This window comes from Salmo salar, chromosome ssa28, assembly GCF_905237065.1.
Source record: "Salmo salar chromosome ssa28, Ssal_v3.1, whole genome shotgun sequence".
NCBI lineage: Eukaryota > Metazoa > Chordata > Actinopteri > Salmoniformes > Salmonidae > Salmo > Salmo salar.
This window is the reverse complement of record NC_059469.1, coordinates 20,094,381-20,121,900: the sequence shown is the minus strand read 5'-3', so window position 1 is coordinate 20,121,900 and position 27,520 is coordinate 20,094,381. Positions and strand designations below refer to the sequence as shown.

At 42.6% G+C, this 27,520-nt stretch overlaps 1 protein-coding gene across 4 annotated transcripts in view; it reads right to left on the bottom strand.

Annotated features, from left to right (window-relative positions):
* phactr2 (phosphatase and actin regulator 2) overlaps window positions 1-27,520 on the bottom strand; it is a 58,866-nt gene that overhangs the window by 18,877 nt on the left and 12,469 nt on the right. For all 4 annotated transcript variants that reach the window (XM_014179907.2, XM_014179906.2, XM_014179908.2 and 1 more), the window contains exons 2-4: window positions 7,928-8,095; window positions 1,821-1,895; window positions 1,209-1,349 (exon numbers count right to left, since the gene is read on the bottom strand). In XM_014179907.2, coding sequence (XP_014035382.1) covers window positions 1,209-1,349; window positions 1,821-1,895; window positions 7,928-8,095 — 384 coding nt within the window. The remainder of the gene's footprint in view (window positions 1-1,208; window positions 1,350-1,820; window positions 1,896-7,927; window positions 8,096-27,520) is intronic.

The window sequence follows — 27,520 nt, the reverse complement described above, 5'->3', positions numbered from 1 at the left end:
ATGAGTGGGTGTGTCCAAACTTTTGAATGGTACTGGTACTATATACACAAAATATATGTACTGTATGTATGTACAGTATCCATCTATCTTGGAAGGGTTGGGGAAAAAAGCAGAAGACAAATGTCCATCTAGTATGGACTAATAAAGTATATCTTATAGAGTCATTATAGGATCATTTCTCTTTACATTCTTCTCATCTGAGCTATCACGACCAAGCTCCTGCTGCCTTCAATAATGCAACATATTATTGCCAGGCAGAGCCCTCAGTGCCCGGGCACTTTAGATGAGGCATTGTCTGGGTATCTGCCCTGACAGGGCACCAAATGGCTCCATAATGAACTGAGGCCTCATTTGAATCAGTCTTCCTGACCCACACTGACCAGCTGAACCACTCTGAATGTGTTGTTGGAGAGAGATCTAGCTGGTCATCCCAGTTTGTCTTTGGTCAGCAGTATTAAGTTGGCAGCAGTGTTATTTTTTTTATTTAACCAGGCAAGTCAGTTAAGAACAAATTCTTATTTACAATGACGGCCTAGGAACAGTGGGTTAACTGCCTTGTTCAGGGGCAAAATGACATATTTTTACCTTGTCAGCTTGGGGATTCGATCTAGCAACCTTTCGGTTACTGGCCCAACACTCTAACCACTAGGCTACCTGCCGCTCTAGCAGTAGATTGGCTTACTATTGATCTGAAGAGGCCAGAGCTCTGGCTCCAGTGGTTCAATAGAGGCCCACATTGTGATGGTCAGTAGAGTACTGAGGGCCTTTGATCATTGCAGAAGTGACAGCCTCCTTTTGTCTGCAGGGCTTAAGAATAGGAGATTTCTTTCGTTTCCCTATCTGACTGTCAAGGGGATTTAACATAGGTGTATCTGGATACGTTCTGCTGGAGTGTCAGGGGCTACCGCTAAAAGATCAACAGCGATGGAGATGTGTTAATGGATATGGGATGGAATTTTTTTATTGAGGAACCCCCAAAACACTTAAAAAGCTTCAGATGGCAATACTCCTGCAGGTCTAAAAGGGTGATATTGACCATTAGTGGATGGGTTATTGCTCTGTTCAGACTCCTGCTTGGAGGTCAAAGCCAAAATAGGAAGCGCTAGTGGACACATTCAATTGGAGCTCACCGAATGGATTTAGACCATGCCATTTCATTTAGCTTTGGCCTGCTTGCAGACAAACATGTTAAAAGCATTCCAGTATACCTGCTTTGTCCTCAGCATTCTCCGACCCTTCTGTCTTCTCCTCCAAAGGTGTTTGCAGAGACTCCATGTCAACTTTGACCTCATCTGACCCCACACTAGGCGTTGCATGGCCATTTAGATTCTCAGAGTTCACTGGCTCCTCTGGTGCAAACGAAACATTTAGGAGTTAGCAGGGGGTGAGAATGGGGTACATTTTAGCTGACATTACCTGACATTTAACTGACAGCTATTTTACTACATCCATTAATTATACAGTACACACAAGGAATGTAAGAAGAAAGGAGGCTTCCGTCTCGAGACATTTACCATTAGATTAGCTCCCCTAAGAACAAAATTAAATTTGTCTTCCTTGACGCAGATTTGAGGTAATGTTAAATTGGCGTTTAACAATGCGTGGGAGGGGACTACAGTACAGTGTACCAGGAGGACACAAACAACTTAGATGGAACTGCAGTTTGGGTTTCTTCCCCCATCGTAGCAACAGCTAACATCAGTATTCCACTCCCCGATGACGTAGAGGGAAACGGGGTTTGGAGCGGGACTTCTACACAATACTATAATAAACAAATGGAACACTGTTAGATTTCATACATTTTCCCCGCCATAACTCACCTTGATCGGGAATGAGAACACCTCGTCTTATCAGCTCCTCTCGACTTTGCCTCGTGGAGATTTTCCTCTCCAGAACTATGGAGATGAGCATGGCAGAGTTGTTAATCATTGACCAGATGCAGTCATTAATTCTATGCCTTTTGCAATGACAGGGGAGGATATTACCCACTACACCTGCACCCCACCCTCCCCACCCCACACACACTAAGTTAGGGATTAAATAAAAGCACAGGAACAATTACACAGAGGAATCAATTACAACAGATCATGTGAAAGATGGACAGCTTAGGGAAATGGTTCCATGTTGCAGTCGGGAAAGTAAGCCCATTAAATATGTAAATTATGATCCCTCGAAGGCTTTATGGAACTCCGATTCTCTATCATGTTTTTTTTATTTCACCTTTATTTAACCAGGTAGGCTAGTTGAGAACAAGTTCTCATTTACAACTGTGACCTGGCCGAGATAAAGCAAAGCAGTGCGACACAAACAACAACACAGAGTTACACATGGGATAAACAAAACATACAGTCAATAATACAGTAGAAAAAAGGTCTACATACAGTGTGTGCAAATGAGGTAGGATACCGGAGGGAAGGCAATAAATAGGCCATAGTAGCGAAATAATTACAATATAGCAATTAAACACTGGACTGATAGATGTGCAGAAGGTGAGTGTGCAAGTAGAGATAATGGGTTGCAAAGGAGCAAAATAAATAAAATAAATAACAGTATGGGGGATGAGGTAGTTGGATGTTATATTTACAGATGGGATATGTACAGGTGCAGTGATCTGTGAGCTTCTCTGACAGCTGGTGCTTAAAGCTAGTGAGGGAGATATGAGTCTCCAGCTTCTGTGATTTTTGCAGTTCGTTCCAGTCATTGGCAGCAGAGAACTGGAAGGAAAGGCGGCTGAAGAAGGAATTGGCTTTGGGGGTGAACAGTGAGATATACCTGCAGGAGCGCGTGCTATGGGTGGGTGCTGCTATGGTGACCAGTGAGCTGAGATAAGGCGGGGCTTTACCTAGCAAAGACTTATAGATGACCTGGAGCAGGTGGGTTTGGCGACGAATATGAAGCGAGGGCCAGCCAATGAGAGCATACAGTTTGCAGTGGTGGGTAGTATATAGGGCTTTGGTGACAAAACGGATGGCACTGTGATAGACTGCATCCAATTTGCTGAGTAGAGTGTTGGAGGCTATTTTGTAAATGACATCGTCGAAGTCAAGGATCAGTAGGATAGTCAGTTTTACGAGGGTATGTTTGGCAGCATGAGTGAAGGATGCTTTGTTGCAAAATAGGAAGCCGATTCTAGATTTAATTTTGGATTGGAGATGCTTAATTTGAGTCTGGAAGGAGAGTTTACAGTCCAACCAGACACCTAGGTATTTGTAGTTGTCCACATATTCTAAGTCAGAACCATCCAGAGTAGTGAGGCTGGGCGGGCGGGCAGGTGTGGGCAGCGATCGGTTGAAGAGCATGCATTTAGTTTTACTTGCATTTAAGAGCATTTGGAGGCCACGGAAGGAGAGTTGTATGGCATTGAAGCTAGTCTGGAGGTTAGTTAACACAGTGTCCAAAGAAGGGCCAGAAGTATACAAAATGGTGTCGTCTGCGTAGAGGTGGATCAGAGAATCACCAGCAGCAAGAGTGACATCATTGATGTGTGCAGAGAAAAGAAATCAGCCCGAGAATTGAACCCTGTGGCACCCCCATAGAGACTGCCAGAGGTCCGGACAACAGGACCTCCGATTTGACACACTGAACTCTGTCTGAGAAGTCGTTGGTGAACCAGGCGAGACAGTCATTTGAGAAACCAAGGCTGTTGAGTCTGCCGATATGAATGTGGTGATTGACAGAGTCAAAAGCCTTGGCCAGGCCAATGAATACAGCTGCACAGTATTGGCTCTTATCGATGGCGGATATGATATCGTTTAGGACCTTGAGCATGGCTGAGGGCTGAGGTGCACCCATGACCAGCTCGGAAACCAGATTGCATTGCGGAGAAGGTACGATGGGATTCGAAATGGTCGGTGATCTGTTTGTTAACTTGGCTTTCGAAGGCTTTAGAAAGGCAGGGTAGGATAGATATAGGTCTGTAGCAGTTTTGGTCTAGAATGTCTCCCCCTTTGAAGAGGGGTATGACCGCGGCAGCTTTCCAATCTTTGGGGATCTCGGACGATACAAAAGAGGTTGAAAAAGCTAGTAATAGGGGTTGCAACAATTTCAGCGGATAATTTTAGAAAGAGAGGGTCCAGATTGTCTAGCCCGACTGATTTGTAGGGGTCCAGATTTTGCAGCTCTTTCAGAACATCAGCTATCTGGATTTGGGTGAAAGAGAAATGGGGGAGGCTTTGTCAAGTTGCTTTGGGGGGTGCAGGGCTGTTGACCGGGGTAGGGGTATCCAGGTGGAAAGCATGGCCAGCCGTAAAAAAATGCTTATTGAAATTCTCAATTATCATGGATTTATCGGTGGTGACAGTGTTTCCTAGCCTCAGTGCAGTGGGCAGCTGGGAGGAGGTGTTCTTATTCTCCATGGACTTTACAGTGTCCCATAACTTTTTTGAGTTTGTGCTACAGGATACAAATTTCTGTTTTAAAAAGCTAGCCTTTGCCTTCCTAACTGACTGTGTATATTGGTTCCTAACTTCCCCGAAAAGTAGCATATCGCGGGGGCTATTCGATGCTAATGCAGAACGCCACAGGATGTTTTTGTGCTGGTCAAGGGCCGTCAGGTCTGGAGTGAACCAAGGGCTATATCTTTTTCCTGGTTCTACATTTTTTGAATGGGGCATGCTTATTTAAGATGGTGAGTAAAGCACTTTAAAGAATAACCAGGCATCCTCTACTGTCGGAATGAGGTCAATTAGAAAGGCCTCCTTGCTGAAGTGATTTAGGGAGCGTTTGACAGTGATGAGGGGTGGTCGTTTGACCGCAGACCCATTACAGACGCAGGCAATGAGGCAGTGACCGCTGAGGTCCTGGTTGAAGACAGCAGAGGTATATTGAGAGGGAAGGTTGGTTAGGATGATATTTATGAGGGTGCCCGTGTTTACGGATTAGGGGTTGTACCTGGTAGGTTAATTGATCATTTGTGTGAGATTGAGGGCATCAAGCTTAGATTGTAGGATGGCCGGGGTGTTAAGCATGTCCCAGTTTAGGTCACCTAATAGCACGACAGCACCTAACATCATTAATAGTACTTGCATGACAATCTCACAGTGAAGTGTTACATGAGCCTTTAGTTGAGATTGTGTTCAAGAGAATGGATTAGTTCTAACTAGAGGCGGTCCAAGGTGAGATAAAAGGAGTAAACTGCATAGGACTAATACAATACCTGGTATGACTAGGGCTGTGGAGGACTTGACATTTTGTCAGACGGTTATTGTCATGCAAATGACTGCCAGTCTCACAGTAATTGACCTTTTAATTGACATAAAAACACGTTTAGCATCTCCAGGCCTCCACGCATAGGCCTACAAGCCACTGATGCGCGTCTTTGGAATATCTACATTAAAAAAAAAAAAAAAAAAAAAAAAAGAGTAGAATAAATCCATTTAATATACATCATCACAATAAATCCATTATTTTAGGCAGGTCTAAAGAAACATTATGATATGAAGAAAATGTATTTCAGAAGAACAGAATATGAGTTGTCCTACTGTATGTTATCTGGCTATGCGCCATGCCATAGGCTGTAGGCTTGTTCATTCAGCAGACAAGATATTGCTTATAAATCCTGTGCCATTATTTTATATTATATGATTTTATATTAAGAAGAATATAATTGAACATAGCTGGATAAAATAGAAAATATATATTTTCCCATTCTGGAGTGAGTGTGCATATGAAGTGGCTATGTTGAGCGTAAGTGATCATTTGAAACAGGTCCTATATGCTAGATTTAGAGTTATTTGCCAACTTTAGTTGTGAATGATACAAACCTTAGAATGTATATGGGACTGCATGGTGCGACTATATGCTATTGAAGACTTGAGAAAGCCACAAAAAAAGCTGGCGCTCTGTACCTTGCCTCAGGCTGCACACACTCTTCTCATCAAGTGACCATATTTCACCCATCAGACTATTCTAAATGTAATCTTGTCTTTACTAATATGTCAAAGTTGTTTCGATTTAGAATGGCCCATTCTAAAATGGGCAAGAACAGGTGTAGGGGAAAAAAGACGTCATCCACATGCACTCGAATGGTGAACGGAGGCCGCTTTCCCGTAGCTTGTTTTTCAATCATGCAGGGTAGGCTACTCCAGTATTATAGTGGAGCATGTGCTTAATATGAGCAGCTGAAAACTAAATATAGTAGCAGCTGGGATCCTCCTCTTTTTAGTGGCAACCATCAAAACTCTGCTTTCACACTGGGCTCATAGTAACACCTATTTCACTCCGCTGTTTGAGGAGCATGCAGCCTCTCGCTGTGCGACAGGTTATATTCCGCCCAAACTCTGTATGCCATGGGCTGTCCAACCCTGTTCCAGCAGCTTCATTTGGGAAACAAAGTCAAATCTGTTAGGGAATATTGATAGTAACTTTTTTTTCGCAAGAAAACATTTCATTAAACTATTGACAGCCCCCCCCTCTCTGCACGCTCGAGAAAGGAGGGAAACGCACAGTGGTGAGATATTCTGTAGCTTGGGGTAATGTCAGTCTATTAATTATGAAAATATTTTTTTTAAACGCCCTTGGCTATTTTGGGGGGTTTTAATTCATCATCCCCTTAGGAAGTGCTGTCCATTTAGTTGTATTAGGCTTTGAAACAAGATTCACAATGACCATGTTTTCCACTCAGTTTCAACCTGTTGTTGAACTTCTTTCTTCAAATTGATCGATCACAGTGAAGTGAGTTTTAAAAGCATGATACTGTTTTGATGATAAGTGTTTGATGTGATTTTTAATGGCATTTGCATTGATGTCAGAGTGGTTAGAGGGACAATAGAGCCCTGAGTACCAGGCCATTAGCGACCTGATGGTCGTTAGTGAGTTGGGTACTACCAACGCATGTCCAGAGTGCATAAAAGGAGATTACCGTGACTCAACGGTCAAGTGGAATTTTACTGCGGTCATGACTCATAACTGCCGGTGTGGCGGTAATATGGTCACCGCAACAGTCCTAGGTATGACCATTCTTCAGTCCACACCAGAGGAGTATTCTCAGAACTGAAGCCTTTAGATAATGTAATCTGCTTACAACTTTCATTTAGGCCTAGTTCTTCTAGTTTTCCATAGAAAAAGTGACTGACTTGGAAGCATACAGTTTCACTCATACTAGTTACACGAGAAGGTTGGATTTTATACCACCTTGCATGTGACAGATATTTCGATAGGCTGGCATAGACTGGGGATACACTGCTGACTATTGGCGGCCCAGATACAGCCATCCAACACTTTAGCCATGCAAGAGTGCAAAAAGCTGCTTTTGTTCAAATGAGATGCTCCCAGACAATCACTTCCACTGTAACACAGCTAATGGAGAGCATTTGTGTTCTAAAAACAATTATCACACCAAGAATTGAACCTTAGAAGTCCTTTCCACTACCAGCCAACAGACCTGGGTTCAAATAGTATTGGTTTTCTTTCAAATAGCTACATTTGATTGAGCTGGGTTAGAACCAACAATGTAAACCCCACCCAGACAGGCTCCATCAAAATGGTAAAAGTATTTGAAAGAAAACAAAAATTATTTGAAGCCAGGTCTAGAATGACATGAAGAGCTCAACATGACTGCATATGATGATCAGATATCACTTAATTTAGTTCTGTGTTACATAGAAATTGAACCCATGATCACACTTCTATTCTTTGGCAGCACTGAATTCATTTCAAACCTGCCCCTAGCCAGCCTATATTGTATCGCTCGAGATCTTTACATAAATGTAAATTGTCAATATCACAAGATTTACATTAGTTAGGGTACTCACACTATGTAGCTTGCCAAGAATTTCAGCGTCATGCAAAATACAAACCAATGGCTTTGTGTGTGTGGGGGGGTAATTTCAGGGGATAGCAAATAGAACAAGTTTCATGTTAGCATGAAAACATATGGCATGGCAACAGCATAATAAAACAGTATGTGTCCAGGCTACTTCAGAAGTACCTTTGGATAGGTCCTGAAACTTGTCACTGGTTTTCTTCTTGCGCCATTTCCAGGGTTTGAAGATCTTCCCTATAGTGGAGAGCTTCCCCTTCTGCTTCAGTGGAGGAGTCTGGGTGCTGCCCAGCACAACATCACAGTTGGACAGAGATGCTGTTTCCAGTCCATCAACTGTGGGGAAATCACACAAGGACACACCTGATCAGAAAACTTACTTACTTAGCCCTGTTCATTCCTATGTGGAACACAGGGTTGCAAAACTACCAGTAATTTACCAAGTTATATAATTCTATAATTTTGGTAATTAACAGGTAATCTATGGTAATTTTGGTAATATATTTGAATTACAAACACATATTTATTCATCCTTATATCTGCGTACATATTGTCCACGAGTTTCTAGTAAATAGACCAAAGGTTCAAGGGAAAAGAGCCTAATTAATGAAAAAACATCTAAATCAACAATGGCATAATTTTCTATTAACTCTGCAACTCTTCCAACTAATACACTTTTTCACAACTGCCACCAGTTTGGCATCAAAACATTTACAAAAACATATTGACATAGTAAAATAAATATACTTGATATGTTATGAAAATTCCATAAAATCCTGAATGTTTTCAAAATTCCGGTAGTTTACTAGTAAACTTTTGGTAATCGACCCTCCATTTGCAACACTATGCTTTAAGAATTACTAAACACAACATGAGAAAGCGGATATTGCACAATGGTGAATTCACTTCAGTATGTGTCAGAAATAAACATGTACTTTCACATGACTTTAATTAGATTTCCTAGGCCAATCATTTTGTCAACAATTATCCCAACTTTGTTGCATTTAATAATTTATCTTCTTTGCAAAACAAATCATAATCTCCATAGCAAAGCAAAATAGCAGATAAAACCTTTTGATAACCCACGTGCAGCCCCGTTTCACAGTGATTCATTTGCTGCTGTACTTGGCCTTAGCAACCAGATTCATGTCCTTCCCTAATCATTTCCTTTCCTGTTTGAAAGTAAGAAGCCAGGGGAATGGGAACAGGCTGGAATGCTAAGGCTGGAGGGGGAGGGAGAAGGTGTGGCGTTTCCTCATGCCTCACTTCTTAGGAATAGGGAGGTTCCATGGCCCATGGCTGCTGAATGTTTTCTCTGCACCATCCATCAATCCATCCATCCATCCATAAAACATTGCTACCACAGAGGATGGTAGAAGATTCTCCACCTACTTATTTGAAAAGATTAAGAAGTGGAATCATCGCCTCAACGATTAACAGTGGCGTCCCCCAAGGATCCGTCTTAGGCCCCATTCCTTTCCTAATCAGGAAACGCAACACCCAATTCCACTAGAACATAAACATAAACACAACCCCAGACTCCCTCTCCTTCATAACCCCCAATTCCTCTGGTCCCCAATACCTCAGTGAACACTTCAACCCCACTCCGGTCAAATTATCAATGACTCCTTGCAGTCCCAAAGACGCACCTAAAAACAATGGGTCGCTGAGCATTTTGCTGTCTCGACCCCCGGCTGTGGAACGAGCTCCCCCCACCTCCGCATGCCCCAGACCACCACTGCCTTTAAGTCTGAGCTAAAGAAACACTTCTTCAAACTGGATTTCGCTTAATGTGATTGTTGTGGTATCTGTTGTCAGTCTTATACATTCGTTTCAAGTTATTATTTTGTCCTTGTCGCCTCCTTTATTAAAAATGTATGTATGTATCTTGTATAATACTAGGCTGCTTGCGATCTTTTACTTTCTTGCTTAAATTTTTTTTAGCCCTTTAACTTATTTGGGAACGGGGGCAGTATTAAGTAGCTTGGATGAATAAGGTGCCCAGAGTAAACTGCCTGCTACTCAGGCCCAGAAGATAGAATATGCATATAATTTGTAGATTTGGATAGAAAACAGTCTAAAGTTTCCAAAACTGTTAAAATAATGTCTGTGAGTATAACAGAACTCATATGGCAGGCATAAACCTGAAAACAAATCCAACCAGGAAGTGGGAAATCTAAGGTTTGTAGTTTTTTGAAGTGATTGCCTATCCAATATACTGTGTCTATGGGGTCAGATTCCACTTCCTAAGGCTTCCACTAGATGTCAACAGTCTTTAGAACGTTGTTGCAGGCTTCTACTGTGAAAGGGGAGCGAATAAGAGCTGTTTGAACCAGGGGTCTGGCTGAAAGCCTTGAGTTGTTTATTGCGTGCCGCCGTGAGCGTGAGCTCCGTTCCCTTTCCTTTCTAAAGACAAAGGAATTGTCCGGTTGGAATATTATTGAAGATTTATGATAAAAACATCCTAAAGATTGATTATATACACATCGTTTGACATGTTTCTACAAACTATAATGGACTTTGTGAGTGCACCTTGTGCATTTGGATTACTGGACTAAAACACACGAACAAAAAGGATGTATTTGGACATAAAGATTATTGAACAAAACAAACATTTGTCTAACATGGAGACCTGGGAGTGCCATCAGATGAAGATAATCAAAAGGTAGGCCCTATTCCAATTAATTTTAATGCTATTTCTGACACCTCTCCTTGGTTGGAAAATGGCTGTATGGTTTTTGTGGCTAGGCACTGACCTAACATAATAGCATGGTGTGCTTTTGCCGTAAAGCCTTTTTGAAATCACACACAGCGGTTGCATTAAGGAGAAGTGTATCTTTAATCGTATGTTAAACACTTGTATCTTTCATCAATGTTTATGATGAGTATTTCTGTAATTTGATGTGGCTCTCTGCACTTTCACCGGATGTTTGTTTGAGACAATGCATTTCTGAACATAACGCGGCAATTTCAAATGCGATTTTTGGACATAAAGATGAACATTATCGAACAAAACACACATTTATTGTCCAACATGGAGTCCTGGGAGTGCCATCCGGTGAAGATCAAAGGTTAGTGATTCATTTTAAAGCCATTTCGGTCTTTTGTGACACATCTCCTTCTTTGGAAAATGGCTGTATGGTTTTCTGTGGCTAGGTGCTGACCTAACATAATCGCATGGTGTGCTTTTGCCGTAAAGCCTTTTGAAATCAGACACTGTGGCTGGATTAACAAGAAGTTTATCTTTAAAATGGTGTGTACTACTTGTATGTTTGAGGAATTTTAATTATGAGATTTCTGTTGTTTGCCCTGCAATTTCACTGGCTGTCCCACATATCCCAGAGAGGTTAATTCAATTTCTTTCCATTTAATGGTAGCTCTCAATTTAAGGAGCTTTGTGATTTATGTCTGTAAATGAAAAGCGCTCTACAAATGCAATTTATTATTATTATAGTATGTTTGATGTTTGTTTTGATTGCTGAAGAGGCACATCCTTGTTCAGGAAAAAAACAATACCCAAGGATGATTTATTAAAATTGAAATAAACATGGTGGGATAGAATCCCTAACCATCTCAAGAACAATTCAAGCTCTGTTTCATTTAATGTCCTGGTAGCTGTAAATAAGCAGCACAACTGTATATGAAATCTTGGGTCTCTTTCTGATGGAGGGGAAGTGAAGTGAGGCCTGTCCAAACAAAAGGGGAACACAAGAGCAACACATGGGAGGTTCCCAAGACAGTGTAAAAATAATGTGCTTGAGAAACATAGGAAGTGTCAAAGATGTAGGCCCTATTCCAACTACGAGAGATGGAGGAGAGTCTAAGGAGCGGAGGGGCCAAATAGATTTCCACTTTTCAATTACATTACATAATTACCTTACCTTTCGTTGTGGCTTGCAACATGACATTCTTGGTCCGCAGCTCAACAACGTACATATCACAGTGGCCACTAGCCAGTAAGCAAACTATTTAACAATCCAAGTAACTTTTCTTCTAAAACATATTACAATAGTGAATAATTAAACCAAATCATATTACACTCTTGAATAAAGCAACAATCCACAAGCATGTGCAGACAATTAAAGGGTTTATTTTAACATCCGCTACGCCATTTCCTGGTTGCTAACATTCTAATAGTTCAACTAATTACAGTTTATGTGAGAAAGCAAGCAAATATAGTATAGAGAATCATTGAACCATCTAAACCGGTGTGAAATATCTTTTCCATAACCAAAAATATTGTATTTTCAGCTGGTGTACAACTCTGAAATTAAAAGACGCAAAAGCAAAACTTAACGGGAAGCATAGAAATAACACACATACAGTTGAAGTCGGAAGTTTACATACACCTTAGACAAATACATTTAAACTCAGTTTTTCACAATTCCTGACATTTAATCCTAGTAAAATCCCCTGTCTTAGGTCAGTTAGAATCAACACCTATTTTAAGAATGTGAAATGTCAGAATAATAGTAGAGAGAATGATTTATTTCAGCTTTCATCACATTCCCGGTGGGTCAGAAGTTTACATACACTCAATTAGTATTTGGTAGCATTGCCTTTAACTTGTTTAACTTGGGTCAAACGTTTCAGGTAGCCTTCCACAAGCTTCCCACAATAAGTTGGGTGAATTTTGGCCCATTCCTCCTGACATAGCTGGTATAACTGAGTCAGGTTTGTAGGCCTCCTTGCTCGCACACACTTTTTCAGTTCTGCCCACAAATGTTCTATATGACTGAGGTCAGGGCTTTGTGATGGCCACTCCAATACCTTGACTTTGATGTCCTTATGCCATTTTACCACAACTTTGGAAGTATGCTTGGGGTCGTTGTCCATTTAAAAGACCCATTTGCGACCAAGCCCTAACTTCCTGACTGATGTCCTGAGATGTTGCTTCAATATATCCACATCATTTTCCGTCCTTATGATGCCATCTAGTTTGTGAAGTGCACCAGTCCCTCCTGCAGCAAAGCACCCCCACAACATCATGCTGCCACCCCCGCTTGCAAGCCTCCCCCTTTTCCCTCCAAACATAACGATGGTCATTATGGCCAAACAGTTCTATTTTTTTCAGCAGAATAGAGGACATTTCTCCAAAAAGTACGATATTTGTCCCCATGTGCAGTTGCAAACCGTAGTCTGGCTTTTTTATGTCGGTTTTGGAGCAGTGGCTTCTTCCTTGCTGAGCGGCCTTTCAGGTTATGTCGATATAGGACTCGTTTCACTGTGGATATAGATACTTTTGTACCCGTTTCCTCCAGCATCTTCACAAGGTCCCTTGCTGTTGTTCTGGGATTGATTTGCACTTTTCACACCAAAGTACGTTCATCTCTAGGAGACAGAACGCATCTCTTTCCTGAGCGGTATGACAGCTGCGTGGTCCCATGGTGTTTATACTTGCAGTCTAGTCTCATTGCTGCAACTCCCGTACAGACTAGGGAGAGGCGAAGGTCGAGAGCCGTGCGTCCTCCGAAACACAACCCAACCAAGCCGCACTGCTTCTTGACACAATGCTCCCTTAACCCGGAAGCCAGCCGCACCAATGTGTCGGAGGAAACACCGTACACCTGGCGACCGTGTCAGTGTGCACTGCGCCCGGCCCGCCACGGAAGTTGCTAGTGCCCGATGGGACAAGGACATCCATGCCGGGCAAAACCCTCCCCTAACCCGGACGACGCTGGGCAAATTGTGCGCCACCCCATGGGTCTCCCAGTTGCGGCCGGCTGCGACAGAGCCTGGACTCGAACCCAGAATCTCTAGTGGCACAGCTAGCACTGCGATGCAGTGCCTTAGACCACTGCGTCACTCGGGAGGCCCTATATTTTGATTTGTTTAACACTTTTTTGGTTACTACATGATTCCATATGTGTTATTTCATAGTTTTGATGTCTTCACTATTATTCTACAATGTAGAAAATAATAAAAATAAAGAAAAACCCTGGAATGAGTAGGTGTGTCCAAACTTTTGACTGGACCTATATATGTGTAGCCGAGGGTATTTTTGCAAAAAGTCTAGTAAATGTGAACACCCTCTTAAAAAGCGGTAATCCTTAGTTGAAACAACAACGCCAACTCCCCGCCCGTTTCAGTAAAAGGCAAAAATATGGGGCTGGAGAAATGTAACCACTCAAATTCACACAGCTATGGATGCAAGGACTGACCATCCATGATATCAAAACCATAGTTTTATCCATGTTTTGAGGCTATATAGTGTTGTTTACCGTCATACTGTACAAAAATATAAATGCAACAATTTCAAAGATATTACTGAGTTACAGGCCCCTCAGACGTGACGTCCGCTGAAGGCCCATTCTGCTAACCGCGGCCTGCTAGCTACCTAGAGCTACTTGGAACCCTACTAATCCACGACTGGTCTATCGACGTCACCGCACGAAGAGGCAAAAACAGACTTACCTCCATCGCGACGTGCCCCAAAGGCCCTTCTGCTAACTTGCTAGCCCCGGTCTGCTAGCCCCGGTCTGCTAACTGCTAGATAGCTTGCCCGGTCTGCTAACTGCTTGCTTGCTAACCCGGTCTACTAACTGCTAGCTTGTTAGCACCGGCCTGCTAACTGTCTGAATCGCCGTGTCCCCAGCCAGCTCAACCACTCACTGGACCCATATGTTCACTTGGCTACGCATGCCTCTCTCTATTATCAATATGCTTCGTCCATTACTGTCCTGGTTAGTGATTACTGTCTTATTTCACTGTAGAGCCTCTAGCCCTGCTCAATATGCCTTAACCAACCATGTTGTTCCACCTCCTACATATGCGATGACATCACCTGGTTTAAACGTCTCTAGAGACTATATCGCTCTCATCATTACTCAATGCCTAGGTTTACCTCCAATGTACTCACATCCAACCTTACCTTTGTCTGTACACTATGCCTTGAATCTATGCTATCATGCCCAGAAACCTGCTCCTTTTACTCTCTGTTCCGAACGTGCTAGACGGCCAGTTCGTATAGCCTTTAGCCGTACCCTTATCCTGTAGAGGTTAATCCAGGTCCTGCAGTGCCTAGCTCCACTCGCACTCCCCAAGTGCTCTTATTTGTTGACTTCTGTAACCGTAAAAGCGGTTCACCGTAAAATGACGGATCACCACCTTAAGCTGAACCTCGGCAAGACGGAGCTGCTCTTCCTCCCGGGGAAGGACTGCCCTTTCCATGATCTCGCCATCACGGTGGACAACTCCATTGTGTCCTCCTCCCAGAGTGCTAAGAGCCTCGGCGTGACCCTGGACAACACCCTGTTGTTCTCCGCTAACATCAAGGCGGTGACCCGATCCTGTAGGTTCATGCTATACAACATTCGCAGAGTACGACCCTGCCTTACACAGGAAGCGGTACAGGTCCTAATCCAGGCACTTGTCATCTCCCGTCTGGATTACTGCAACTCCCTGTTGGCGGGGCTCCCTGCCTGTGCCATTAAACCCCTACAACTCATCCAGAACGCCGCAGCCCGTCTGGTGGTCAACCTTCCCAAGTTCTCTCACGTCACCCCGCTCCTCCGCACACTCCACTGGCTTCCAGTTGAAGTTCGCATCTGCTACAAGACCATGGTGCTTGCCTACAGAGCTGTGAGGGGAACGGCACCTCCGTACCTTCAGGCTCTGATCAGGCCCTACACCCAAACAAGGGCACTGCGTTCATCCACCTCTGGCCTGCTGGCCCCCCTACCGCTGCGGAAGCACAGTTCCCGCTCAGCCCAGTCAAAACTGTTCGCTGCTCTGGCACCCCAATGGTGGAACAAGCTCCCTCACGACGCCAGGACAGCGGAGTCAATCACCACCTTCCGTAGACGCCTGAAACCCCACCTCTTTAAGGAATACCTGGGATAGGATATAGTAATCCTTCTAACCCCCTCACAAAAAAAGATATAGATGTACTATTGTAAAGTGGTTGTTCCACTGGATATCATAAGGTGAATGCACCAATTTGTAAGTCGCTCTGGTTAAGAGCGTCTGCTAAATGACGTAAATGTAAATGTAAAAGCCTTGGTTTCATGCATGTTAACATTAGAAGCCTACTCCCTAACTTTGTTTTACTCACTGCTTTAGCACACTGCCAACCCGGATGTCTTAGCCATGTCTGAATCCTGGCTTAGGAAAACCACCAAAAACCCTGAAATCTCCATCCCTAACTATAACATTTTCTGCCAAGATAGAACTGCCAAAGGGGGCGGTGTTGCAATCTACTGCAAAGATAGTAATACAGAACTCTGCAGGCTATACAGGTCTGTACACAAACAATTAGAGAACCTACTTCTAAAAATTCACCTTTCCAGAAACAAGTCTCTCACTGTTGCCACTTGCTATAGACCACCCTCTGCCCCCAGCTGTGCCCTCGACACCATATGTGAATTGACTGCCCCCCATCTATCTTCTGAGCTCGTGCTACTAGGTGACTGAAACTGGGACATGCTTAACATCCCGCCATCCTACAATCTAAGCTTGATGCCCTCAATAACTAACTCACCCTCCAAATACACCTCTGCTGTTTTCAATCAAGATCTCAGCGATCACTGCCTCATTGCCTGCATCCGTAATGGGTCTGCGACCAAACGACCACCCCTAATCACTGTCAAACGCTCCCAAAAACACTTCTGCGAGCAGGCCTTTCTAATCGACCTGGCCGGGGTATCCTGGAATGACATTAACCTCATCCCGTCAGTAGAGGATGCCTGGTTATTCTTTAAAGTGCCTTCCTCACCATCTTAAATAAACATGCCCCATTCAAAAAATGTTGAACTAGGAATAGATAGAGTCCTTGGTTCACTCCAGACCTGTCTGCCCTTGACCAGCACAAAAACATCCTGTGGCGTTCTGCATTAGCATCGAATAGCCCCCGTGATATGCAACTTTTCAGGGAAGTTTGGAACAAATATACACAGACATTTAGGAAGGCTAAGGCTAGCTCGTCCCAGCTGCCCACTGCTGAGGCTAGGAAACACTGTTACCACCGATAAATCCACTATAATTGAGAATGTCAATAAGCATTTTTCTACAGCTGGCCATGCTTTACACCTGGCTACCCCTACCCCGGTCAACTGCCCGGCACCCTCCACAGCAACCCGCCAAAGCCACCACCATTTCACCTTCACCCAAATCCAGAAAACTGATGTTCTGAAAGAGCTGCAAAATCTGGACCCCTACAAATCAGTCGGGCTAGACAATCTGGACCCTCTCTTTCTAAAATGATCTGCCTAAATTGTTGCAACCCCTATTACTAGACTGTTCAACTTCTCTTTCGTATCGTCTGAGATTCCCAAAGATTGGAAAGCTGCCGCGGTCATCCCCCTCTTCTAGACCCAAACTGCTACAGACCTATATCTATCATACCTTGTCTTTCTAAGGTCTTCAAAAGCCAAGTTAACAAACAGATTACCGACCATTTCGAATCCCACCGTACCTTCTCCGCTGTGCAATCTGGTTTCAGAGCTGGTCATGGGTGCACCTCAGCCACGCTCAAGGTCCTAAATGACATAACCGCCATTGATAAGAGACATTACTGTGCAGCCGTATTCGTCGACCTGGCCAAGGCTTTCGACTTTGTCAATCACCACATTCTTATTGGCAGACTCGACAACCTTGGTTTCTCAAATGATTGCCTCGCCTGGTTCACTAACTATTTCTCAGATAGAGTTGTGTGTCAAATCTGAGGGCCTGTTGTCCGGACCTCTGGCAGTCTATGGGGGTGCCACAGGGTTCAATTCTCAAGCCGACTCTCTTCTCTGTATACATCAATGATGTCGCTCTTGCTGCTGGTGATTCTCTGATCCACCTCTATGCAGACGACACCATTTTGTATACTTCTGGCCCCTCTTTGGACACTGTGTTAACTAACCTCCAGACTAGCTTCAATGCCATACAACTCTCCTTCCGTGGCCTCCAACTGCTCTTAAATGCAAGTAAAACTAAATGCATGCTATTCAATCGATCACTGCCCGCACCTGCTCGCCCATCCAGCATCACTACTCTGGACGGCTCTGACTTAGAATATGTGGACAACTACAAATACCTAAGTGTCTGGTTAGACTGTAAACTCTCCTTCCAGACTCACATTAAGCATCTCCAATCCAAAATTAAATCTAGAATCGGCTTCCTATTTCGCAACAAAGCATCCTTCACTCATGCTGCCAAATATACCCTCGTAAAACTGACCATCCTACCGATCCTCGACTTCGGCGATGTCATGTATAAAATAGCCTCCAACACTCTACTCAACAAATTGGATGCAGTCAATCACAGTGTCATCCGTTTTGTCACCAAAGCCCCATACACTACCCACCACTGCGACCTGTATGCTCTCGTTGGTTGGCCCTCGCTTCATACTCGTCGCCAAACCCACTGGCTCCAGGTCATCTACAAGTCTCTGCTAGGTAAAGCCCCGCCTTACCTCAGCTCACTGGTCACCAGCAGCACCCACTCGTAGCACACGCTCCAGCAGGTATATCTCACTGGTCACCCCATAGCCAATTCCTCCTTTGGTCACCTTTCCTTCCAGTTCTCTGCTGCCAATGACTGGAACGAACAGCAAAAATCACTGAAGCTGGAGACTATCATCTCCCTCACTAGCTTTAAGCACCAGCTGCCAGAGCAGCTCACAGATCACTGCACCTGTACATAGCCCATCTATCTACCTCAGCCCCATACGGTATTTATTTATCTTGCTCCTTTGCACCCCAGTATCTCTACTTGCACATTCATCTTCTGCACACCTACCATTCCAGTGTTAATTGCTATATTGTAATTACTACGCCACCACGGCCTATTTATTGCCTTAACTCCCTCATCTTACCTCATTTGCACTCACTGTATATAGACTTTTGTTTACTGTATGTTTTGTTTATTCCATGTGTCGAATTGCTATACTTTCTTGGCCAGGTCGCAGTTGCAACTGAGAACTTGTTCTCAACTAGCCTACCTGTTTAAATAAAGGTGAAATATATATATTTTTTAAACCATTCATAAAAGGAAATCAGTCAATTGAAATAAATTAACTAGGCCTTAATCTATGGATTTCACAGGACTGGGCAGGGGTGCAGCCATGGGAGGGCATAGGCCCACCCACTTGGCAGCCAGGCCCACCGACTGAGGAGCCAGGCCTAACCAATCAGAATGTGTATTTCCCACAAAAGGGCTTCATTACAGACAGAAATACTCCTCAGCACCCCCCCTCAGATGATTCCACAGGTGAAGAAGCCTGATGGAGGTCCTGGGCTGGCATGGTTACACATGGTCTGCAGTTGTTAGCCCGGTTGGACATACTGCCAAATTCTCTAAAACGATGTTGGAGGCAGCTTATGGTAGAGAAATGAACATTCAATTTTCTAGCAAACGCTCTGGTGGACATTCCTGCAGTCAGCATGCCAATTGCACGCTCCCTCAAAACTTGGGACATCTGTGGCATTGTGTTGTGTGACAAAACGGCATATTTTAAAGTCGTTTTTTATTGTCCCCAGCACAAGGTGCACCTGTGTAATGATCAGTGGTGGAAAAAGTACCCAATTGTCATACCTGAGTAAAATAAAGATGAATAGAAACAGACTTAAGTAAAAGTGGGAGTCATCCAGTAAAACCTACTTGAGTAAATGTCTAAAAGTATTTGATTTTAAATATAGTTAAGTATCATAAAGTATACAAATCTTCACATTAAGCAAACCAGACAGCACAATTTATTTTTCATTTACTGATAGCTAGGGCACACTCCAACACTCAGGATATATTTTACATATGAAGCATGTGTGTTTAGTGAGTCCGTCTGATCAGAGGCAGTAGAGATGACCAGGGATATTCTCTTGATAAGTGTGTGAATTGCATTCAAAATGTTATGAGTACTTTTTTTGTGTCAGGGAAAATGTCTTTTTACTTAAGTACTTTACACCACTGGTAATTCTTAATAATCCATCCACCTGACAGGGTTGGCATATCTAAATAAGCTTTTTGTGCATATGGAACATTTCTAGGATTTTTTTTATTTCAGCTCATGAAACCAACACTTGACATGTTGTGTTTATATTTTTGTTCAGTGTACTTCTTTTTACAAACATTGGATTAAAACAAGGTTATATGTTGGGTTCTGATGGGGTACGACAGTTGAACTAAGCTCATGAGACATTTAGAAGTTATATTCTTCTAGAATCAAATGTGTACAGATCATTAACTTATAACTCCAAAAATGTACATTACCGTTCAAAAGTTTGGGGTCACTTAGAAATGTCCTTGTTTTTTAAATAAAAGCACTTTTTTTTCTCCTTTAAAATAACACAAAATTGATCAGAAATACAGTGTAGACATTGTTAATGTTATAAATGACTATTGTAGCTGGAAACAGCAGATTTTTTATGGAATATCTACATAGGCGTACAGAGGCCCATTACCAGCAACCAAACCAATGGGACGTTGTGTTAGCTAATCCAAGTTTATTGTTTTAAAAGGCTTAATTGATCTTTAGAAACCACTTTTGCAATTATATTAGCACAGCTGAAAACTGTTGTGCTGATTAAAGCAGCAATACAACTGGCCTTCTTTAGACTAGCTGAGTATTGTGGGTCCGATTACAGGCTCAAAATGGCCAGAAACAAAGATCTTTCTTCTGAAACTCGTCAGTCTATTCTTGTTCTGAGAAATGAAGGCTATTCCATGCGAGAAATTGCCATGAAACTGAAGATCTCGTACAACGCTGTGTACTACTCCCTTCACAGAACAGCACAAACTGTCGCTAACCAGAATAGAAAGAGGAGTGGGAGGCCCCGTTGCACAACTGAGCAAGTGGACAAGTACATTAGAGTGTCTAGTTTGAGAAACAGACGCCGCACAAGTCCTCAACTGGCAGCTTCATTAAATAGTACCTGCAAAACACCAGCCTCAACGTCAACAGTGAAGAGGCAACTCCGGGATGCTGGCCTTCTAGGCAGAGTTGCAAAGAAAAAAAGTCATATCTCAGACTGGCAAAAGAACACAGACACTGGACAGAGGAAAAGTGTTATGGACAGACAAATCTAAGTTTGAGGTGTTCGGATCACAAGAAGAACATTCGTGAGACGCAGAAAAATGTTAAGATGCTGGAGGAGTGCTTGACGCCATCTGTCAAGCATGGTGGAGGCAATGTGATGGTCTGGGGGTGCTGTGGTGGTAAAGTGGGAGATTTGTACAGGGTAAAAGGGATCTTGAAGAAGGAAGGCTATCACTCCATTTTGCAACGCCATGCCATACCCTGTGGACAGCACTTAATTGGAGCCAATTTCCTCCTACAACAGGACAATGACCCAAAAGCACAGATCCAAACTATGCAATAACTATTTAGGGAAGAAGCAGTCAGCTGGTATCCTGTCTATAATGGAGTGGCCAGCACAGTCAACGGATCTCAACCCTATTGAGCTGTTATGGGAGCAGCTTGATCATATGGTACGTAAGAAGTGCCCATTAAGCCAATCCAACTTGTGGGAGGTGCTTCAGGAAGCATGGGGTGAAATCTCTTCAGATTACCTCAACAAATTGACAACTAGAATGCCAAAGGTCAGCAAGACTGTAATTGCTGCAAATTGAGGATTCTTTGACGAAAGCAAAGTTTGAAGAATACAATTATTATTTCAATAAAAAATCATTATTTATAACCTTGTCAACATCTTGACTATTTCCTATTCATTTTATGTATGTTTTCATGGAAAACAAGGACATTTCTAAGTGACCCCAAACATTTGAATGGTAGTATATGTAGCAACTACAGATTTTCCCTTTGAGTAATAGCACTGTAGTACAAAAGCACACCAACATCTCCAGTATACTCAACACTTCCTTTTTAGATTTGCTGTTCACTGCAGTGCACAAGGATGAGCCTATATGTATATTTTTCTCAAGGATTCAAAAGCGGAAGCCGGAAGGTAGTTCAAAGGTCGATTGCTGGAGGCGTCAAAAAGGCCATATAGGTTAACATTACCTACCTCAATACCTTAGGAGGTGTGGCTCTCCAAAGACCACAAGATTACGACAGACAAGGGGTATCGTAGCACTAACAACCAGGAACCGTGTGCCATGCACCTTATGATGGATTTCATTAGCAATTCTATGTTATATGAGGAGAGACATGGAGACTACGCAGTATGTACTCCTCCACACCAGTCAAAGGAGTACACCCACATTCCCTACCAAGGACACTCCCCCAAGGTCCAGTGATCTTGAGGGAGTCCTTGGTTGTTTTTGGATTCCTAGGCTGTAAAATGTGACCTTGTGTCTTTCTTTATGACTTTAGCTTGACCTCATTTGAAAAAGGAAAGGAGGTAACGAACTGTCACGAGGAAAAGAAAAGCAAAAAGATAATGGCATTTGAATTAATCAGACCATCCTTGTTCTCTCCGTCACTCAACTGCATTCTGATTCAAAGAAAGTTACCTAGTCTACGTCAAATCACTATTCACTGTCACACAACCTATATTCACACACGTCTATAGAGTAGAACCCAGTAGAATCAAAGACAGATGTATTTGATTGGTCTGAATGGTATCATGTCTGCATGACATTTTGAGTAAACAAATAACAGGTAATAAGCTAATGCGCTGTGAGAGTTTTACCCCAGGCACCGGTCTTAAAGAATAATCAAATGTGTCACCGCCAGTGTTTATACACAGAGTGTAGAAAACATTAGGAACACCTGCTCTTTCCATGACAGACTGATCAGGTGAAAAGAGGTCAAAGCCATGATCCCTTATTGATGTCACCTGTTAAATCCACTTCAGTGTAAAATAAGGGGAGGAGACAGGTTAAAGAAGGATTTTAAGCCTTTAGACATTGATTGTGTATTTGTCATTCAGAGGGTGAATGGGCAAGACAAAACATTTAAGTGCCTTCGAACGGGGTATGGTATTAGGTGCCAGGCGTACCGGTTTGAGTGTGTCAAGAACTGCAACGCTGCTGGGTTTCTCACGTTCAACTTTCCCGTGTGTATCAAGAATGGTCCACCACATCCAGCCAACTTGACACAACTGTGGGAAGCATTGGGGTCTACATGGGCCAGCATCCCTGTGGAATGCTTGACACCTTGTAGAGTCCATGCCCCGACAAATTGAGTCTGTTCCTAATGTTTTGTACATTGCAAGTGCTTCAGTGTGAAGAGAAGCACAGTATGAGGCAAGTGTGAGTTCCAGCAGCTTGAGCTAACACCTCCATTTCAGCTGATCTTGTTTTTGTCTTGCTAGCTTATGTGACACTGTTCGAGGGTTGGGTTTGATTCGAGAATGACAATTGTCCATCATTCTAAGGCGTCCATCATTATGCCATTGCAATGAAAAGTACTTTTTCAAGCCATCCGGCAGGTTTATAGCCCGAATTGTGTTTACACGGTTGACATATAATTTCCAATATGTATTGACCAGTCATCCTTTCAGCAGAGCTCCAGTTCCAAGTTCAAACATTCTACCCATATAAAACTGATTAGCTATATAAAAACTGATAACTCTCTCTCATTGCAAATGGCAGTTACCAAACATTGGTGCAATTATTATTATTATACATTTTTTTTACAACCATGATGACTCGTGATTACTAACATGAATGACCAGACCGGCAGGGATAATGTCTTGCCTGAGGCCTGACATTCAATTTTGAAAAGGCCTGAGGTGATGAGCATTGAATACTGCAAGAACATGTCATACACCACTACAGCAGATCAGTACATACCTTCCGTTCAGACTTTGCTCCTCAATTCTGACAAGGAATTTACAGTGAATGTCATATTCACAGAAATGTTTCTTATGCACAGAAAGCTTATTTCTCTCAAAAGTTGTCCACAAATTTGTTTATATCCCTGTTAGCGAGCATTTCTCCTTTGCCAAGATAATCTATCTACCTGACAGGTGTGGCATATCAAGATACCTTATGCTGGGGACAATAAAAAGCCACTTTAAAATGTGCAGTTTTGTCACACAACACAATGCCACAGATGTCTCAAGTTGAGGGAATGTGCAATTGGCATGTGGACTGCAGGAATTTCCACCAGAGTTGTTGCCAGATAATTGAATGTTAATTTCTCTACCATAAGCAGCTTCCAACATTGTTTTAGAGAATTTGGCAGTACGTTCAACCGGCCTCACAACCACGGACCACGTGTAACCACACCAGAAGTGTATTTCTGTCTGTAATAAAGCTCTTTTGTGGGGAAAAGCTCATTCCGATTGGCTGGGCCTGGCTCCCCAGTAGGGGGATTGATAGATAGTTATCTATATCCCAAACAGCTACCAATAAAAAAAACTGAAAGTTTGAAACAAACAACCACAAACTGTTTAGGCCATTTTGGGGTAAGCCTATTGAAGGACACATTACATTTATTATGTTTTCTACAATAATCACATTTAGTCTCAATTAATCAAGCTAAGCTTACAAACAAATATGAAAGAGGTGGGGCCAGCTGCACTCCAAACTTCCGATCCCATGGTTTCATTCCCAGATTGATATCAAATAGGAACAATGGGACTGTTACAGTAGGTTCTTTGTGTGGTTAATGACAGAAAAATCTGTAAAGCTCACAATTATCACCATTAGACTTCAATAAAAAGACTAGAACTGCCTGGGAGCGAATGGACAACGGCTTCACTTGTTGCTGCTCAGTGGAGAGAGTTAGAGGTTGACTATTTGGGAGAACTGATTTGGGACATAGCTCTATATTTCAAATCAATTGAGAGACATTGAAATTTACAGTACCAACTTTTAAATGGGACTACTGACAACTTTCTTCTGTTCTTAGACAAGCACATTTCATTGACAGAGGGAACAGTAGTCCTTCTCAAATGTGTTTGATTATCTTGTGAATTGACTGTGTCAAACCAAACAAACAGACAATGATTGAGATTGCACTGACAGCACAAACATCTAGGCCACATACAGCAGAATGCCAATCTGCTAGGGGAAAAAAAACATTCAGGATTTGTTGTCAATGTGGATCTCCTATCACATACAGTATACAAAGCCTATTAGATTAGTGTTGATCTCTGGTATAGTCCAGGCAGCAGCTTTCATGTTTGGGTGGAGGTATAACTCACAGACAGTATCAAACAAAGTACTGCATGACAATAATAATTCAAACAGCTGCTTGACAAGAGAGAAAATGATTTAGGGACACAAACAAAGTTAGTCCTCAGCTCTAACAATGCCTCCCTTCAGAGTCAAGGAGAATGACCTGGAGCCATAACGAAATGAAGGAAACAGAAAATGCCACTTCTGTACAGTCCCAGTCATAAATGTGTATATAAGCCATATTCACACAGGACTAGTACTACTATAGAACGTCATGTCCGGACGGGATTATTTTCACCAAACTGCCCGTGTAATTATATATTTTTTCCGCTATGACGGAAACCTGGAGGCTCTTCTAGACGTGAATATTTCAAATGTCTAGGGATAGCCTAATATTGGCCTGATGGTCTTCAGTTCGGAGAAAGTCTAAATAATAATGCATATCAATAAGAACTATGAACTGTAACCTATGCAGACATTTAATTACCTGACGGATTTGGCAATTTATCAATTCATTGGCACAATATCATCCACTTCATCTTTTACAAGAGAAGTATGGCACTAGGAAAGTTGATATGTGACAAAACAGATCATTAATCTGTCGGCTACATGCGTAGCACTTTGTTTTATGCATCAATTTGTTCCCATGTTCTTACCCGAACTGGTTGCAGCACCTGTTAAACTCTAATATCCTTAAACAAAAAAAAAAGTTTCCTTTTTTATTTAACTAGGCGAGTCATTTAAGAACAAATTCTCATTTAGAATGACGGCCTACACCGGCCAACGCTGGGCCAATGGGACTCCCAATCACGGCCGGTTGTGATACAGCCTGGATTTGAACCAGGGTGTCTGTAGTGACGCCTCTAGCACTGAGATACAGTGCCTTAAACCGCTGCGCAACTCGGGAGCCCAATACAGGGATGACGATTCGCAAGGGATTCGTATTATCAGAGGACGTTGGAGTTTGCCGAAAAACAGTAGGTTTTTAGGGTTGGGATAATAACCTTTCTGCCAAGTAAAAATGACTGACATGGTAGATTCGGACGAGACTAAAATTACAGATGCGGTGATTTGTGGTCGTACACAGAATTACATTACCTGAGCTCCCCCAGTAAAACGTATCCCGTCCGAAAAGATTGGAATTGGGCTGCCTGTTTAAACGCAGCCATAGACAAATGGATTCTGTATAGTCCCAGTCATACATCTAAGATTTAAGATTACTTAAATGTAAATCAGTAGGTTTATATCAGCTTCGGCTGTAATGACATAACATTCAAGCCATTTCAGAGAAAACAAAAGGCCTATAAGACTTTGAAAAACAAAAGGTCTAGCATGTCTCAGTCAGGTTGATAATTATTGTTTGCGAGGTGTCTAGTGAGACAGGAAGCAGAACTGAATCAGACAAAAGAAACATCACAAATGGAGAACACAAAGGGAAGAATACAGGCATCTAGTCATCACTATCCAAGAGAAACATTTACTTGAAGGCTCCTTGAAAAACATTTTTTTTTTTTTTTTCCTAAAGTAATGAAAGGACATTATCAACACAGCAGCAAAATGGTTTAAAGTGCTCAGCCTCAACCTGGTCTTCCACAATGCTGCGTAGGAGGGCCAAAGCACATTGCATGTCTGCTCCTATGTGATTATTGAGGGACTTACATATTGTTTGGTAAACACTTTTTGCAAACAGCCTGGAGTTTTATTTGAAGCTGTGTGACTTGTAGTGAACGGATGATGACATCATTGGAAAGGCATGTCATAACCAAAAACACCAATACCGGTTGTGCCTCAAATAGAACTTTGAGTAGTCAAATGACATACGATGGAACTACACACCAAATCAAAAAGCATTCAAATGCTTCACATCCATCTGCGTGCTTTAAATCCAATCAGACATGCTGTTTGCTCACCAGATGTTTTTCCCATTGTCTTGCTTTATGTGCCACCGGCAACCAGAAAAATATTTGGTCAAGGGGAAATAGGGAGAGGTTTCCTCAGCTGAAGCCACCGGGGAGGGTTTATACAGTCACTGGGGGGGGGGGGCTTATGCACTTAAACATCAAGGTATTTTAAGATCCCAAGCTATTTGACATTCAAGATTGTTTTTTCAAATTTAGTGTAACCGACCAAACATGTAAAAAGCTGAAATGTTTTATTATGAACAGTGAAAATTATGGGCTATGATTGCTTATAGAAGGAAAAAGAACATGGAGAGAAAAATGTTGTTAAAGAGAATACATACCTTGCTAGGTAAACTCAACCATAACACCTTGGGTTATGTGGCTGCACTATAAGGTTCTTTAGGCCTTGAAGAGTTGAAATGTCAGGCATGCATTTACTTGTGAGTAATGTTATTGTTAAGTAAGCATTGTGGTTAGTATGCTATAGAAGATGCATCCCTGCTCCACCCTGTGCCGACAGCAGGGCAGGCCCGCTCATTAGGCAGGTTTAGGCGGATGCCTAGAGCTGCAGATTGACGAGGGCGGCCTTTTCCGAGCTAAACTGATCAAGACGCACCTCAAACACATAACACCTCACATAACTCTGCCTCAAAAAAATGAAAACTTCTCTCACCCAGTGGCATTTGGGCTATTAAATTGAACGCCGATGCCTCCCCATGATAAGCAGTGCACTTTGTCAAAGGCAGGGGTGCAAAATATGTATCTTGTCCATGCACAGCACACCTCTCCATGGTGCTGTTGGAGACACAGTGCTGTGGCACTTCACCAATACTCCGTCAAATCATGTAGC